Below are 20,042 nucleotides of genomic sequence, written 5' to 3' on the forward strand. Positions count from 1 at the left end.
AGTAGAACTTTTGTATACAATGACCAAATAATTTCTGTTCCTTTTGCAATTACTGAATGCATCAAGGTGGGCATTTCGTGTTCTACGAGCTCTTGTCTTTAGCTCTTGTGAGCAACTTAGAACTATTAAAGTCCTCTTTATCGTGCAGTTTTGATTTTAAATTGTTATTGCATGTTTAAGGCTGAGTTTTGTTTGTTTACAAACAGCTGGAGCAGAGGTACGCAGTTTAAACTTCGACAGACTTTTGCACAGTGGAATACTTCATACTAAAATGTGGCTTGTTGATAGGAGACATTTCTACGTGGGAAGTGCTAATCTTGACTGGAGGTCATATACACAGGTATAGTGTCAAGTTTTCTTTCAAATTATCAAAACTAGGAATATTGAATTTGTTTGTAAAGTTTGTTGCACTTAGTAGAGATGTTAAGTTGCAGTTTATTAAAAAAATCTGCATATTTGTTTTTGGCAAAGGGAAATAATTATTAATTGTTGTTGAAACACACCCAGGAAATATGCAAAAGAGATATTAAGCTGTGTTTAGAATGTACTGAATTTTCTCAGTGGATTAATTAACATAAATATGCCTGATCATTGAATAATAGAGAAGTATCCCTGATCATTGATTAATCAGCTTAAGTATGCCTGATCATTGATTAATCAGCTTAAGTATGCCTGATCATTGATTAATCAGCTTAAGTATGCCTGATCATTGATTAATCAGCTTAAGTATGCCTGATCATTAATGAATCATTATTAAAATTGGTCCAGACAGCTATCTCTCTGGATTTTTGACAAGGAAATAACTCGTTATTTATAGTCTTTCAACATAAAGCTCATTGTTGATCATTTTGCACATTCATTTTTAGCTCAACTATTCAAAGAATAGTCTAGCTATTCTACTCACCCTGGCGTCGGCGTCGGCGTCGGCGTCGGCTTCACACCTTGGTTAAGTTTTTGCATGCAAGTACATACAGCCATCAATTAAAGGCATATAGCTTTGAAACTTATTTTTTCTTTTTCTAGGTCAATTACCAACCTCTCTGGGTCAAGTCCCATAACTCTGACATGTATTTTGAGCAAATTATGCCCCCTTTTGGACTTAGAAAATTTTGGTTAAAGTTTTACATGCAAGTTACTATCTCCAAAACTAATGCAGACATTGATTTGAAACTTCACATGTGTCTTCGGGGTTATAAATCTAGTTGATAGCAGCAAGTCCCATAACTCTGACCTTCATTTTGGCCAAATTATGCCCCCTTTTGGACTTAGAAAATTCTGGTTAAAGTTTTGCGTGCAAGTACATACAGCTATTTCTAAAAGACATATAGATTTGAAACTTATTTTTTCTTTTTCTAGATCAATTACCAACCTCATTGGGTCAAGACCCATAACTCTGACATGTATTTTGAGCAAATTATGCCCCCTTTTAGACTTAGAAAATTCTGGTTAAAGTTTTACATGCAAGTTATTATCTCCAAAACTAATGCAGATATTGAATTGACACTTCACATGTGTCTTCGGGGTTATAAAACTAGTTGATAGCAGCAAGTCCCATAACTCTGACCTTCATTTTGGCCAAATTATGTCCCCTTTTGGACTTAGCAAATTCTGGTTAAAGTTTTGCGTGCAAGTACAAACAGCTATTACTAAAAGGCATATAGATTTAAAACTTATTTTTTCTTTTTCTAGATCAATTACTAACCTCGCTGGATCAAGTCCCAGAACTCTGGCATGTATTTTGGGCAAATTATGCCCCCTTTTGGACTTTGAAAATTCTGGTTAAAGTTTTACATGCAAGTTTCTATCTCAAAAACTAATGCAGATATTGAATTGAAACTTCACATGTGCCTTCGGGGTTATAAAACTAGTTGATAGCAGCAAGTCCCATAACTGATATGCATTTTCGACAAATTATTCCCACTTTTGAACTTAAAACTCTTTTGATATTTAACCTTTTTGGGTAATATTTTCCTGCTTCTGGGACAATATTTCGAATAGTCGAGCTTGGCTGTCTTACGGACAGCTCTTGTTAAATTTATAAGAATGAAAATTATATATATAATTTATTATAGAGCTATATTATTATTTCAGAATTCAGCAACAATGATATCTTTCACGTCATGAACCATTTAGTGTTGATTTAATGCCTTTAAGTTAATCAGCACATCACTAAACTAAATGTAAGTTAATGTATTTTGTGATTTCAGGTGAAAGAGATGGGTTCAATAATACAGAATTGTGACTGTCTGGCTGGTGATATAGGGAAAATATTTGATGCCTACTGGTACCTGGCAACACCAGAGTCTAGCATCCCGTCACCATGGCCACCACAGTATAATACCATGTACAATATTTCCAGTCCTATGGTGGTCAACTTCAATGGAACGAAATACAATACATTTCTGTCTGTAAGTTGCACTGGGACCTGAATATTTAACACACTTCATGAAATTTTGATAAAGCAAATTTAGAAAAGTTTAGCTTTGACCAGATGACTTTGAATTTTCTTCTGATTTGAGCCTGGCTTTGTTAGGCTGGTGTTTATACTCAGGTGCCTTAGATTATGTTCAAAGAGGGCTTTGGTGTCTTCTTCCACTAGTACTGCTTGAAAGTCATATATTATGACTTGCAGCATGTTGTTGTGCCTTTAACTTTTAACCTATCAACAAAAACTTGCTGCAGATAAAGTGTACTCTTAGTGTGTCCTAAGCATGGTTTTTATATACAAGTTTGAAGCTAGTATATTTTTATACAAAGCCACATGCACATCTTGCAGTTTGCAAAACCTGCTTCTGATTTGCGCTGGTTTAGTGTTTGTACCTATCTGTACCTGCTTAGTTGCTAAATTTAACAATGTCATGTCCATTTATGTTTCATAGTTGGTATTTAGAATTAAACAAATGATATTGTAAATCTGACAGTAGTACAGGCCTGATTTAACTGGACTTCTTAAATTAGGGTTTTTCAGGGTCAAGTGGTTACAGTCTCTTGCCTCTTACCTCTGTGGGTTTGTGCCCTTCCCAAGTTATCATCTGCAGAATCCATCCAGCTTGCTTACTAAATAATAGTGGTTTGACCAAGGTGCCCAGCCATGCATGAAATAATGCCCAGAAGGACAACAGGAGTCTTCTTTCCCTATTTAAGTCCCCATTTGACCTAAATTGGTGTGATATGCATTACAGTCAACATCAACTATTGTTTTTCAGAGTTCACCGCCGCAAATATGTCCAAGTGGTCGGTCCCAGGATGGGAATACTATTGTACAGATCATTAACAATGCCACAAAATATGTCCATATAGCAGTAATGGATTACTTTCCAACCACCCAGTTCTCACATCCACGTATGTAAGTATAGATAATTTTGCTTTTGCAGTCAAATGTAAGAATTTGCTTGGTTTAATCTGAAAGAGTTTAATTGAGTTATTAATAATATCAAAATCCTGCTGTATGCTATGTTAGCCTTATGAATTGAATATTAAATACTGCTACATTATGCATATGACATACATTTTTGGAACTGATCGACCTCACCAAAAGGCAATAATTGTATAATGTCACGGATATTGGCCTCGGATAGGTGATGCTTAAAGGGTGACTTTGGTTGTCGAGGGAAACTTTTGGATGATTGGCACATATCTAACACCTTGTGGGTTCAGGCCATAAAGTTAACACATTTTTAGCCCACCATCATCAGATGGTGGGCTATTCAAATCACTCTGCGTCTGTGGTCCGTCGCCCTTCCGTCCGTCCGTCCGTCCGTCAGTCCGTCCGTCCTTCCGTCCGTTAACAATTTCTCGTTATCGCATCTCCTCAGAAACTACCAGGGGGATTTTGACCAAACTTTGTCAGAATGATGTATTGGTACCCTAGTTGTGTCCCTCTGAAAATCAGACTGGTTCAACAATTTTTTAGTAAGTTATGGCCCTTTGTTTATTTCTATAATTTACATAGATTTATATAGGGAAAAACTTTGAAAATCTTCTTGTCCAAAACCACAGAGCCTAGGGCTTTGATATTTGGTATGAAGCATCATCTAGTGGTCCTCTACCAAGATGATTCAAAATATTTCCTTGGGGTCTAATATGGCCCCGCCCCGGGGGTCACATGGTTTATATAGACTTGTATAGGGAAAAACTTTGAAAAACCTCTTGTTCAAAACCACAGGGCCTAGGGCTTTGATATTTTGTATATGACATCATCTAGTGGTCTTCTACTAAGATTGTTCAAATTATCCCCCTAGGGTCAAATATGGCTCCGCCCCGGGGGTCACATGGTTTACATAGACTTACATAGGGAAAAACGTTGAAAATCTTCTTGTCCAAACCACAAAGCCTAGGGCTTTGGCATTTGTAATGTAGCATCATCTAGTGGTTCTCTACCAAGTTTGTTCAAATTATCCCCCTAGGGTCAAATATGGCCCCGCCCTGGGGGTCACATGGTTCATATAGACTTATATAGGGAAAAGATTTTAAAATCTTCTTGTCAATAACCTACAACATTCAAATTTGGACCACATGTATGGTTTTGAGTGGCAAGATGAACCTTGACATGAGTTGACCTTGATTTTGACCTAGTGACCTACTTTCACATTTCTGTAGCTACAGCCTTCAAATTTGGACCACTTGCATAGTTTTGTGCACTGAAAAAAACTTTGACCTTGACTTTGACCTAGTGACCTACTTTCACATTTTTGAAGGTACAGGCTTCAAATTTGGACCACATGCATAGTTTTGTGTTCTGAATTGGAATTTGACCTTGATTTTGACCTACTGACCTACTTTCACATTTCTCAAGCTACAGCCTTCAGATTTGGACCACATGCATAGTTTTGTGTACCGAAACAAACTTTGACCTTTACATTGACCTAGTGACCTACTTTCACATTTTTGAAGGTACAGGCTTCAAATTTGGAACACATGCATAGTTCTGTGTTTCGAAATAAAATTTGACCTTGATTTTGACCTAGTGACCTACTTTCACATTTCTCGAGCTACAGCCTTCAAATTTGGACCACATGCATAGTTTTGTGTACCAAAATGAACTTTGACCTTAAGATTGACCTAGTGACCTACTTTCACATTTCTGTAGCTACAGGCTTCAAATTTAGACCACATGCATAGGATTGTGTACCGAAACAAACATTGACCTTGACATTGACCTAGTGACCTACTTCCACATTTTTGAAGGTACAGGCTTTAAATTTGGACCACATGCATAAATTTGTGTTCTGAAGTGTAATTTGACCTTGATTTCGACCTGGTGACCTACTTTCACATTTCGTCCTTGAAATTGATCTACTGACCTACTTTCACATTTCTCAAGCTACAGCTTTCGAATTTGGACCACATGCAAAGTGTTGTGTACGGAAATGAAATTTGACCTTGAGCTAGTCAGTAAGTCTTGAAATTTGGAACACTCAAAAATGGCACATTGGTGGGCGCCAAGATCACTCTGTGATCTCTTGTCTTTCTGTGAATTCTAGAGATTGATAACATCTGTAGAAATTTCTGTGCTTAGCTCAGGTGAGATAATCCTTGTGGTGAGATTGCTGGGTCAGTGAGCCATTAGTTAGCAGTAATGTCAATCATCCTACCGAAGTCAGCCTTTAATATTTCAGTATTACAGATATTGGCCTGACTTAGATGATGCTATAAGTTTCTGTAATACATATATTGGCCTCGCATAGATGATGCTTAACGTTCCTATATTACAGACATTGGCCTAACTCAGATGATGCTATACCGCTGTATATTACAGATATTGGTCTGACATAGATGATGCTATACCATTCTATGTTACAGATATTGGCCTGACACCGATGATGCGATACCATTCTGTATTACAGAAATTGGCCTGACACCAATGATGCTATACCATTCTGTATTACATATATTGGCCTGACACCGATGATGCGATACCATTCTGTATTACAGATATTGGCCTGACACCGATGATGCGATACCATTCTGTATTACAGATATTGGCCTGACACCGATGATGCGATGCCATTCTATATTACAGATATTGGCCTGACATAGATGATGCTATGCCATTCTATATTACAGATATTTGCCTGACATAGATGATGCTATGCCATTCTATATTACAGATATTTGCCTGACATAGATGATGCTATACCATTCTCTATTACAGATATTAGCCTGAAATAGATGATGCTATACCATTCTATATTACAGATATTTGCCCGACATAGATGATGCTATACCATTCTCTATTACAGATATTGGCCTGACACCGATGATGCGATGCCATTCTCTAATACAGATATTTGCCTGACATAGATGATGCTATACAATTCTCTATTACAGATATTGACCAGACACAGATGATGCTATACCATTCTATATTACAGATATTGGCCTGACACCGATGATGCGATACCATTCTATATTACAGATATTGGCCTGACATAGATGATGCTATACCATTCTATATTACAGATATTTGCCTGACATAGATGATGATATACCATTCTCTATTACAGATATTGGCCTGACATAGATGATGCTATACCATTCTCTATTACAGATATTGGCCTGACATAGATGATGCTATACCAGTCTATATTACAGATATTTGCCCGACATAGATGATGCTATACCATTCTCTATTACAGATATTGGCCTGACACCGATGATGCGATACCATTCTATATTACAGATATTTGCCTGACATAGATGATGCTATACCATTCTCTATTACAGATATTGCCCAGACACAGATGATGCTATACCATTCTATATTACAGATATTGGCCTGACACCGATGATGCGATAACATTCTATATTACAGATATTGGCCTGACATAGATGATGCTATACCATTCTATATTACAGATATTTGCCTGACATAGATGATGCTATACCATTCTATATTACAGATTTTTGCCTGACATAGATGATGCTATACCATTCTCTATTACAGATATTGGCCTGACATAGATGATGCTATACCATTCTATATTACAGATATTGGCCTGACATAGATGATGCTATACCATTCTCTATTACAGATATTGACCAGACACAGATAATGCTATACCATTCTATATTACAGATATTGGCCTGACACCGATGATGCGATACCATTCTATATTACAGATATTGGCCTGACATAGATGATGCTATACCATTCTATATTACAGATATTTGCCTGACATAGATGATGCTATACCATTCTATATTACAGATTTTTGCCTGACATAGATGATGCTATACCATTCTCTATTACAGATATTAGCCTGACATAGATGATGCTATACCATTCTATATTACAGATATTTGCCTGACATAGATGATGCTATACCATTCTCTATTACAGATATTGACCAGACACAGATGATGCTATACCATTCTCTATTACAGATATTGGCCTGACATAGATGATGCTATACCATTCTCTATTACAGATATTGACCAGACACAGATGATGCTATACCATTCTATATTACAGATATTTGCCTGACACAGATGATGCTATACCATTCTCTATTACAGATATTGACCTAACATAGATGATGCTATACCATTCTATATTACAGATATTGGTCTGACACTGATGATGCTATACCATTCTCTATTACAGATATTAGCCTGACATAGATGATGCTATACCATTCTATATTACAGATATTTGCCTGACATAGATGATGCTATACCATTCTCTATTACAGATATTGACCAGACACAGATGATGCTATACCATTCTCTATTACAGATATTGGCCTGACATAGATGATGCTATACCATTCTCTATTACAGATATTGACCAGACACAGATGATGCTATACCATTCTATATTACAGATATTTGCCTGACACAGATGATGCTATACCATTCTCTATTACAGATATTGACCTAGCATAGATGATGCTATACCATTCTATATTACAGATATTGGTCTGACACTGATGATGCTATAAGTTTTTATATTTCAGATATTAGCCTGACATAGATGATGCTATACCATTCTCTATTACAGATATTGACCTGACATAGATGATGCTATACCATTCTGTATTACAGATATTGGCCTGACACCGATGATGCGCTACCATTCTATATTACAGATATTGGCCTGACATAGATGATGCTATACCATTCTATATTACAGATATTTGCCTGATATAGATGATGATATACCATTCTATATTACAGATATTGACCAGACACAGATGATGCTATACCATTCTCTATTACAGATATTGGTCTGACACTGATGATGCTATAAGTTTTTATATTTCAGATATTAGCCTGACATAGATGATGCTGTACCATTCTATATTACAGATATTGGCCTGACATAGATGATGCGATAAGATCAGCAGCTTTCGATAACCATGTACAAGTACGCCTCCTCTTCAGTTATTGGAACAATACATGGCCAGAAATGTTCATCTATTTACACTCACTACAGTCACTTAAGTACTACTCTGAGTTTCTGAAGGTCAATATAGAAGTGGTAAGTAATTGGTATTTAAAAACTACTGCACAGTTATTTCAAAATTTCCTTATAAAAAAATACAATTGATATCTTCTAAACATCATTAAAGTTAAAGTACTTGAATTTTTTTAAAGTATGTTAGAAGATTGTTATTAGTACAGAAACCAATCAAGCAAAACAGCATCAATCTCCGTATGACTGAGTCTGTTCAAGAGAGGTTATGAAATATGCAGCTTTTGCATAAGCAGAACTCTATTATATGGATGATTTAATTGACTCTATTTCCCCCAAAAAATTACTAAATCAAAATATTGGGATACTTTAAAAGGTTGCCATATGGCAGTTAAAGACTGCTGTAGTAATAGTTTATAAAATCCATAAGATAGTTTTGAAGCATAGAATCCAACCAAGCAAAACAATCTGCAGGCTTGGTTTAACTGAGACTGTTGTGAGAGTTTATTTACTGGTATAAAATGTGTGTCATCCCTGATGCCCCCTAGCACTTGCTGAAACAAAATTCTTATGTACAGGTAAATAAATTGCCTGCATGATCCAAAAGCACCAGAAACAGGGAGTTCAAGTAGAAGTATATTTAGGGATACCTTTTATGGCCGTCACTTACTGGAATTAATTTTATAAGCAGTATTATAAGACAGATGGAAGCCTTATATTGATTCTGCATAAATATTATGTTCATGATGTTACGTCTTCAAGATATTTTCTTTCAGAAATTGTTTGTGGTCCCAGCATTTACAGAAGCTCAGAAGAACATTCCATATGCCAGAGTAAACCATAATAAGTATATGGTCACAGATAAAACTGCTTATATAGGTAATCTTGATATGGTCACAGGTAAAACTGCTTATATAGGTAATCTTGATATGTCACAGTAAAACTGCTTATATAGGTAATCTTGATATGTCACAGTAAAACTGCTTTATATAGGTAATACTACTTTGATTATGGTCACAGGTAAAACTGCTTATATAGGTAATCTTGATATGGTCACAGATAAAACTGCTTATATAGGTAATCTTGATATGGTCACAGGTAAAACTGCTTATATAGGTAATCTTGATATGGTCACAGATAAAACTGCTTATATAGGTAATCTTGATATAGTCACAGATAAAACTGCTTATATAGGTAATCTTGATATGGTCACAGATAAAACTGCTTATATAGGTAATCTTGATATGGTCACAGATAAAACTGCTTATATAGGTAATCTTGATATGGTCACAGATAAAACTGCTTATATAGGTAATCTTAAACATTTTGAGTTTAACCTTAGATCTGTGAAGAAGCTCCAATTATTTTTTCAGTCTAGTTTGCTTCGATCATTTATGAAGAAATTACCTTATAGAAAGAAACAAGATCTTTGGTGACTGGTTTTACACACCAGAAGAGCTTTATTTTCTGATAAAGGTTTTACTGTTTTTGATATTTGTCTGGTTGCACCTTATGGAGTGACTTGGCCATTTTACTTCCAGTGAAACCAAGTAGCCAGATTCCATAACAAGATATAACTATGACAAAATTGTGTCCCACTATGTATCTATTGGCACTACCCCACCCACCATATTTGTACATATTACTATTTTTGTAAAATGTGACAGGGCTTTGGAAATTGCCAGTTTCACATTTTGAGACAGATTTTTAACTTTTCAGGCTTGTATATTAAAGGAAAACTTTACAACTTTTAAATGATACAGCAATAGGTTATATAAAGGGTATAATAAATGTTTAGTGAAAGAAGAGAATGTTTACAATTTAAATGAACACCAGACAAGATTATTTCTTACCCAGATGTCTGTTTACATCAAGATGAGTTAACTCTTTAAAAAAGAAGGTGTGCAGCAAGTAAAAGTTAGAAATCAAGTCTTTAATGAAGTCTTACAAATCAGTCTGAATGTTAGGAGTTATTTTGCAGTAGATTTCTTTATTGTTTTTAAAGCTAATGAAGAAAGCTTAACAGAAATCTTACCAGACATTAAGAAAGCTTTTAAATGACCTATCTTTGTAGAGTTACTGAAGTAAAGTCAGCTTAAGGCCCAACATTTCACATTCAGCCTCACCATTATCATTTTTGAAAACTTGTTTTAAATCTTTAAGAAGGGGATATACATATTCTGTATTCAGTTTAACTCTTTTTCATCACATTTCAGGTACCTCTAACTGGTCTGGGGATTACTTCAGGACAACTGGGGGTATAGGACTGGCTATTGAGGGGAGTAACCTAGGCAACCAGAGCGACATCAGAAAACAGTTAGCCTCTGTATTTGAAAGAGACTGGTACTCACAATATGCATTCCCATTAGACCATTTCAACACCACACTATCTCAATCTATATAAAACCAGTCAGAAAATGTAGAAATTTCTGTGCTTTTTAATGAGAGTAATCAAACTAATTATACCCCTACAAAACGAAGTTTGGGCGGGGGGGTATATAGGAGTGAGCTTGTCGGTTGGTCGGTCCGTTGGTTTTGCATGGTTTACGGATGATTACTCATGAAAGGCTTGACCGATTTAAATAATTTTTGGTACACAGGTGTAACATCAGAAAATACAGGTCAAGTTAGAATTTGGGGTCAGTAGGTCAAAGGTCAAGGTCACAGTGACCCTGAACAGTTAAACAGTTTCCGGATGATAACTTGAGAACACTTGGGCCTAGGATCATAAATTTTGGTACACAGGTGTAACATCATGAAATGCAGGTCAAGTTCGACTTTGCGGTCTGTAGGTCAATGGTCAAGGTCACAGTGACTCGGAACAGTTAAATGGTTTCCGGATGATAACTTTAGAACGCTTGGGCCTAGGATCATAAATTATGGTACACAGATGTAACATCTTGAAGTGCAGGTCAAGTTTGACTTTGAGGTCTGTAGGTCAAAGGTCAAGGTCACAGTGACTCGGAACAGTTAAATGGTTTCCGGATGATAACTTGAGAACGCTTGGGCCTAGGATCATAAATTTTGGTACACTGGTATAACATCATGAAATACAGGTCAAGTTATACTTTGAGGTAAGTAGGTCAAAGGTCAAGGTCATAGTGACTCGGAACAGTTAAATGGTTTCGGGATGATAACTTGAGAACGCTTAGGATCATAAATTTTGGTACACAGGTGTAACATCCTGAAATACAGGTCAAGTTATACTTTGAGGTCAGTAGGGCAAAGGTCAAGGTCACAGTGACTTGGAACAGTTTAATGGTTTCCGGATGATAACTTGAGAATGCTTGGGCCTAGGATCATGAAAATTGATAGGGAGGTTGGTTATGACTAGCAGATGACCCCTTATGCTTTTGAGGTCAGTAGGTCACAGGTCAAGGTCACAGTGACCCGGAACATTTAAACAGTTTTCGGACAATAACTTGAGAAGGCTTGGGACTAGGATCAGGAAACTTAATCTGGAGGTTGGTCATATCAAGTAGATGACCCATATTGATTTTGAGTTTCAAAGGTCAAAGGTCATTTAAACCTTCTAAGGACAATAACTTGAGAACACTTGGGCAGAGGATCATGAAACTTCATAGGGAGGTTGATCATGACTAGCAGATGACCTCTATTTATTTTGTGGTCAGTAGGTCAAAGGTCAAGCAAGTTCGGCTTTGACATTGGCTTAGTTCTGTGACAAGGCCATATTGTGGGGGTATAATTCGTCACTCCTGTGACAACTCTAGTTTTGATTGTTCTCAAACAATATAAATTACTCAGTTCAGTCTGATTGGAATGAAGATTTTGACAAAGATTTTGCATATTGTAAATGGTGCTATTTTTCATGTTTCTTGTTTGTACAAAATATTTATTTCATTTTAATATTCAGTGTCAGTGCTATACTAGTGAACATACATCTTGCAGTGACTAACTCAGGGTTATAAATGATCTTTTTTCTATGCTTGTCGTCAGGACTGTCGACTTAAAGGAGTTATGTGTGACAGGAGACTGGTAGTTCTTAGGAATATATTCTTTGAATTCAAATGTTTTTATGGCCAGTTACAGAATGATGTCCTCACAGACATGTCCTTATAATTATGCATTAATGTTTGACATAAATGACACACGTAATCAGAAATTAAGTTATTTGACAATTTTGTAATAGATGGAATAAAAATTGTAAAAGTCTGAATGCACTAGACCTTTTTGACTTCACTTGTCCGAGTTGAAATCCACTAGTCTGGCACTAGCTTTAGTTTCAAACCCTGCACATAGTCTCGCATACCAGAAGTCTACTACAGCTCCTCTCTGCAATATGTTAAACCTGTGATGACTGACACAGAAATACTGGGATTGTTTTTTTCTAATAATGACACACCAGGGAGAAGCTGAAGTATAAAATATAATTGTGTCTATCTCCCCCCACCCCCATTGGGGAAACATATTGTTTTTGCCCTAAACGTCTGTCCGTCACATTACATTTCCGATCAATAACGAGAACAATTTGACCTAGAGCCATCACATTTCATTTCTGATCAGTAACAAGAACGATTTGACCTAGAATCTTCAAACTTCATAAGATGGCAGGGCTTATGGAGTAGACAACCCCTATTGTTTTTGGGATCACTCCATTAAAGGTCAAGGTCACAGGGGTCTGAACATATAAAACCATTTCCAATCGATGAGAACCACTTGACCCAGAATGTTGAACCTTCATAGAATGATTGGACATGCAGAGTAGATGACCCCTATTGATTTTTGGGTCACTCTCCTAAAGGTTAAGGTCACAGGGGCCTGAACATGGAAAACCATTTCCGATCAATAACTTGAGAACCACTTGACCCAGAATGTAGAAAAATTTCATAGGATGATTGGACATGCAGAGTAGATGATACATATGGATTTTCAGGTCACTCTATTAAGGCTCAAGGTCACAGGGGCCAGAACATGGAAATCCATTTCCGAACCATTTGACCAAGAACCTTCAAACTTCATAGTGAAATAGGACTTACAGAGTAGATGACCCCTATCATTTTTGGTGCTACTAGATCAAAGGTCAAGGTCACAGGGGTCTTAACATGGAAAACCGTTTCTGATCAATGACTTGAGAACCATTTGACCCAGAACCATAAAACTTCATAGGATGATAGGACTTACAAAGTAGATGACCCTTATTGTTTTAGGGGTCATTTGAGCAGAGGTCAAGCTCACAGGGGCTTGAACATAGAAAACTATTTCCCATCAATAACTTGAGAACTACTTGACCCAGAATGTTTGAACTTTATAGGATGATTGGACATGCAGAGTAGATGACCCCTATTGATTTGGGGTCACTTTGCTAAAGGTCAAGGTCACAGGGGCCAGAATCATTTCCAGTCCATAACTTGAGAACCACTAGGCCCAGAATGTTGAAACTTCATATGATAATTGGACATGCCCAGTAGATGATCCCTACTGCAGCCAACCATCAGTGTCTCTTCGACTTCCGCTCCTGTCCCCTATTGACTTCTTGCCTATTTCAACTATGCATTGGGGGAGACATGCACTTTTCTACAAAAGCATCTTCTAGTTATTACATGAATTATTATACATGCCTATATCGTGTGTCAACATTTGAAACCCTCATGGAAAATAAGAGTTGCATCTCTGTTTTATTCTTTGATGCTTGTCTTTATGAGCTACCATTGTTAAATTGTTTATTATTATTATTGTCATTATCATGATTATCTATAAACAGGATATTACACAAGTGTCTTTTCGTATTACAGTTTTATTCAACAACTTAAATAAACCCAGTGTGGAAAGACACAGATGGAACGTTCTTTTTATTATATGACATTTCATCTGTGTCTTTCCACACTGGGTACATATTAGCTTTTCCTACTGAAACATCAAAATGTTTTTATTCTTTTTTTATACGCCCATTTGAAAAACGGGACGTATTATGGGAACGCCCCTGGCGTGTGGGCGGCATCCACAGACTTTGTCCAGAGCATATCTTCTTCATGCATGGAGGGATTTTAATAAAACTTGGCACAATTGTTCACCATAATGAGACCGGAGTGTCATGTGCAAGAACCAGGTCCCTAGGTCTAAGGTCAAGGTCACACTTAGAGGTCAAGTTCAAGAATGATATCTTCTTCATGCATGGAGGGATTTTGGTGTAGCTTGGCACAATTGTTCACCATCATCAGACGAAGTGTCATGCACAAGAACCAGGTCCCTAGGTCTAAGGTCAAGGTCACACTTAGAGGCCAGAGGTCAGATACAAGAATGACTGTCCGGAGCATTTCTTCTTCATGCATGGAGGGACTTTGATGTAACTTGGCACAATTGTACACCATCATGAGACAGAGTGTCATGCACAGGTCCCTGCTTTAGAATTACTTCCCTTTGTTGTTACTATAAAGAGCTTATATTGTAACTTTTTCATTACTACATTACTAGTCGTAGGGAAAAATCGAGACCACTTTTCTGTAGTACAACATGGATGTTACATCCAATTTTGAGGTGTATTCTGACCTATCTCAGTCTAGTAAGGGTTTTTGTATGGACTTATACTAAAAACAATGTTAGCATTTAATCTCTATTACACTAGTGCAATTACAAATTATATAATGGCTTTATCTCACTCAAAGATATCAATCATGTGATAAAATGTATTTTTAAGCATGTAAGAGTGAGTTCAGAAGTGCTAGATGTGTATGTGTGACATGATTTGTCAGCTTATATTTATTGTATGTGTGTGTGTTCAATGTATACATCTGAAATGTTTACCCTTATTGCCCTGGACACGATTATTTCTACCTTTGCGAACAGTGTAGATCCTGATCAGCCTGCACATCCATGCAGTCTGATCATGATCTGCACTGTTCGCCATTCAGTCGGTATCTTTTTTGGTAAGCACCCCTTTTACAGTTAATATTACTGTTGAAATATGAAGACAGATAATTTCATTATAGAAATTTAGCAGGGTAAGAGTTAAGCCAGTAAATCTTTCTTGTTTACGATATCAATCAAAAGAACCAAGACATCAAAAATAAACAAATTTAATGATAAGGACTTCTTGTTTGAACACAATAACATTAAAGATATTCTACACCTCACACTCAGCAATTCTTATATATAGCAAGAGAATTTGTAAAGTTATCTGTCATTAATGTAGACAGGCTCATACCGTGATATCATATCATGAACATTGTGACTTGAAAATTGAACATGGATAACTCACTCTTCATAGAATAGTCAGTTTAAGTTTCTTTAAATGCAAATATTAACCCTTGGCCTGCTGGCAGCAAGTGATTCTGCCTTTGCAACCAGTGCAGATCAAGATCTGTGCAGTCTGATCATGGTCTGCACTGTTTGCCATTCAGTCAGTAACATTTTGGTAAGCACCCCTTGTTATGTTACAGTTAATGGTACTGTTCAAGTTGATAGACAAGTTCATTATAGAAATCTAGCAGGTAAGGGTTAAGCAAATCACTCAAAAACAGTCTCAAGAGCTGTCAGAATTGTTCGAATTATCAAAGATGTTGTTCTTCATTAGATATTGTAAATAAAAGTAAGAATAAAACTGTTTATTTACGTTATATAAAAGTACATATTGTCTGTATTTTTAGCTCACCTGTCACATTGTGACAAGGTGAGCTTTTGTGATCACCCTTCGTCCGTCCTCAATCCGTCCGTCCGTCAACAATTTCTTGTCTGCATGATAGTGGTTTCATTTATGATTTTATTTTAACCAAACTTGCACACAACTTGTATCACCATAAGATTTTGGTTCCTTTCTTGAACTTGCCAAATCATCCCATTATGGGTTCCAGAGTTACGGCCCCTGAAAAGGCCAGAATTAGCTATTTTGACCTTGTCTGCAAAATAGCAGCTTTATTTATGATTTGAATTTAATAAAACTTGCACAAAACTTGTATCACCATAAGATCTCAGTTCCTTTCTTGAACCGGCCAGATCCCATAATGGGTTCCAGAGTTATGGCCCCTGAAAGGGCCAAAATTAGCTATTTTGACCTTGTCCGCATAATAGCAGCTTCATTTATGATTTGATTTGAACCATACTTGCACACAACTTGTATCACCACAAGATCATGGTTCTTTTCTTGATCTGGCCAGATTCCATTATGGGTTCCAGAGTTATGGCCCCTGATAGAGCCAGAATTAGCTATTTTGACCTTGTCTGCACAATAGCAGCTTCATTTATGATTTGAATTTAACCAAAATTGCACAAAACTTGTGTCACCATAAGATCTTGGTTCCTTTCTTGAACTGGCCAGATCCCATAATGTGTTCCAGAGTTATGTCCCTGAAAGGGCCAAAATTAGCTATTTTGACCTTGTCTGCACAATAGCAGTTTCATTTATGATTTGATTTGAACCAAACTTGCACACAACTTGTATCACCACAAGATCTTGGGTCCTTTCTTGAACTGGCCAGATTCCTTTATGGGTTCCAGAGTTACGGCCCCTGATAGGGCCAGAATTAGCTATTTTGACCTTGTCTGCACAATAGCAGCTTCATTTATGATTTGAATTTAATCAAACTTGCACAAAACTTGGGTCACCATAAGACTCTTGGTTCCTTTCTTGAACTGGCCAGATCCCATAATGGGTTCCAGAGTTATGGCACCTAAAAGGGCCAAAATTAGCTATTTTGACCTTGTCTGCATAATAGCAGTTTCATTTATGATTTGATTTGAACCAAACTTGCACACAACTTGTATCACCACAAGATCTTGGGTCCTTTCTTGAACTGGCCAGATTCCTTTATGGGTTCCAGAGTTACAGCCCCTGATAGGGCCAGAATTAGCTATTTTGACCTTGTCTGCACAATAGCAGCTTCATTTATGATTTGAATTTAATCAAACTTGCACAAAACTTGGGTCACCATAAGACTCTTGGTTCCTTTCTTGAACTGGCCAGATCCCATAATGGGTTCCAGAGTTATGGCACCTAAAAGGGCCAAAATTAGCTATTTTGACCTTGTCTGCATAATAGCAGCTTCATTTATGATTTGATTTTAACCAAACTTGAACACAACTTGTATCACCATAAGATCTTGATTGCTTTTTATACGCCCAAAGGGACTTATGTTATCGCCTCGATGTCCGTCTGTATGTCTGTCTGTTTGTTAGCAATTTTCCTTCCGCCCTGTAACTCTTGAACCCCTTGAAGGATTTCAAAGAAACCTGACACAAATGTTCACCTCATGGAAACGACGTGCAGAGGGCATGTTTCGGATGGCTCACTTCAAGGTCAAGGTCACACTTAGGGGTCAAAGGTCATATGACTTTGTTTTGTGTGTATATTGAAAAAGTGGCTGCTTGGGGGAGGGGCTCATTTTCCAATATGGCTATACAGAAAACTTTTAGTATGAAACTACTGGCCTGATTTGAAAATAATTTTATTTGAAGTAACTTCAAGTAAATTTCAACTTTATTTTCTCATAATTCTTTTGATTGATCTTGATTATGATTTTTTGACTTTCTTGTCCTTAAGTGCAATGATAACAGGTGAGCAATATAGGGCCATTATGGCCCTCTTGTATATAGAAATGATCTCTATGTCAGATGATATTGTAACACTGTGGAAATTTATTTTTATTTTTCAGCTTAATCAGAATATTGAGTTAGTTGATCCTGTTTTTGATAGAATAATGATGTTTGGTGGTTGTATCAGTTTTCGGGTTTATTGCAGACATGCAGATTTCAAGTAAGTTTGCTTTTCACAAGTGCTGTATGTATTTGTTCAGCAGTTTCAGCACTTCAAAATGTTTGACTGGTATGGTATGGAAAATGAAATGAGCTGTTGATCCGGAAAATTGAATATCTAGTCATTTAAAACTAATCTCAACCTTGTGCATAATTTCTTTTTCTCAGGATTGTTTTTATATCAAGTGACCATGACTCAACAAACCTGATACTGTACTGTACGTAGTGTTATTTTTTAGTGAAGCTAACATTACAAGTGTTTAGGTCATCAGTAAAAGGACTACTATGTGGTCAAAGAGAAGTAGATAAACCATCCATTTAGTGTAAAGTCTTGTAGTGTTGGTTCATTGTTTGCATGTCAAATGTGGTTCTGTGACAACTTGTGTATAAACCGTCTTACTTTTGCATGATCGTAGAATATGACTAATAGGGTCTGAACTCATGGTTATACTGCATCTCCGCGATTCCAGCAGCTATACAGGTTTTCATTCCATATCTAATATTTTGTTGTAAATAAGATATGGAACCAAACTTTTTAGTCAGGTTTTGTGCCATGTAACATATAATGTTTTGGTGTGCTGTAAAACCCATTTCTGAAAGGTAAAATGTCTTTTGCAGGTTTAACTTGAATTGTGTTAATCTGTATTGCACATCTGTATTGAACATTTGTATTGCACATTAACTACTAATTTTTGTAGATATTGTATTTTCATTGAATTAAAATATTTTTACACTTTTGATATTCTTTTCATTAATTAATTGTTCCTGTAATCCTTGAGATTTCAGGCAAAGGGCTGACTTCTAGATAAAACTAGAACTGTCACAGGAGTGATGAATACCCCACAATACGGTCTTGTCACAGAAGAATGGCAGCCATAAGAAAGACATGGCCACAAGAATGTGCAATTTAAATCGAACTTGACCTGTATTTTTTGACATTACACTTGTGTACCAGAATTTATCTAAATCTGTCAAGCCTTTCCCGAGTTATTGTCCGGCAATCTTGAGTTTGACATATTTTAAGTTGGAAAGGGGCCATAACTACATATAAAATTGGTGGTTTGTAGATCAAGTCAAACTTTACCTGTATTTTATGATGTCACACCTGTGTACCAAAATCATTTAAATCTGTCAAGAACTGTCACTGGAATGTTTAATGACTCCAATGGTGGATGAATATTGCACAATAGCTTGAGTCTGTGTTAAAAAATATCAAATAATAAGAGGTACAGATAAAGTGTATCAGAACACTAAAAAGTATAATTCTAAGCAAAAAGGGTGCATAATTCAGGAAATATTGGTGCAAGAGTTATGCACCTTGAGTCATATGATGTGGGTGATGATGTAGCACAACTTTTTTAAGTTTGAAACAAATACATTTTGTAATAACTGAGATATAGTGAAAATGCATCAAAATTAACCTTAAATTCTAAGTAAAAGAGGGATAATTCATGAAAAATTGGCGTTAGAGTTATGCACCTTGTGTCACATGATGTGGGTGATAAGGTGGAACATCTATATTAAGTTTGAATCAAATCTATTTAGTAATAACTGAGAACTAGGGAAAATGCATCAAAATTAACCTTAAATTCTAAGTAAAAGGGGGCATAACTCATGAAAAATTGGTGTCTGAGTTATGCACCTTGTATCACATGATGTGAGTGAGAAGGTGGAACATCTATTTTAAGTTTGAATCGAATCCATTTAGTAATAAATGAGATATAGATTTCAGGACGCGATGCAAGGGGACGCGATGTGACACCACAAAACTGACTCCTATGTAGCCCCCCACCCCCCAACATGTTTGGTGGAGGTATAACCAGATAAAATGCTGATAACCCAACACTCAGTAATATTTTAAATCTCAAGACTGCTTCAAAATGCTAGATTTGAGATGTACATTATTTTTGTTATCACAAAC

General features: G+C 36.5%; 1 protein-coding gene across 2 annotated transcripts in view; it reads left to right on the forward strand.

Moving 5' to 3' along the window:
- The window catches only part of LOC123530568 (5'-3' exonuclease PLD3-like), a 49,188-nt gene extending 30,329 nt beyond the window's left edge, over positions 1-18,859 (forward strand). For both annotated transcript variants that reach the window (XM_053517185.1, XM_053517191.1), the window contains exons 5-10: positions 207-340; positions 2,208-2,408; positions 3,207-3,346; positions 8,311-8,482; positions 9,193-9,295; positions 10,633-18,859. In XM_053517185.1, coding sequence (XP_053373160.1) covers positions 207-340; positions 2,208-2,408; positions 3,207-3,346; positions 8,311-8,482; positions 9,193-9,295; positions 10,633-10,820 — 938 coding nt within the window. In that variant the 3' untranslated portion in view covers positions 10,821-18,859. The remainder of the gene's footprint in view (positions 1-206; positions 341-2,207; positions 2,409-3,206; positions 3,347-8,310; positions 8,483-9,192; positions 9,296-10,632) is intronic.
- Positions 18,860-20,042: the final 1,183 nt, after the last annotated feature.

This window comes from Mercenaria mercenaria, chromosome 1, assembly GCF_021730395.1.
Source record: "Mercenaria mercenaria strain notata chromosome 1, MADL_Memer_1, whole genome shotgun sequence".
NCBI classification, from domain to species: Eukaryota; Metazoa; Mollusca; class Bivalvia; order Venerida; family Veneridae; genus Mercenaria; species Mercenaria mercenaria.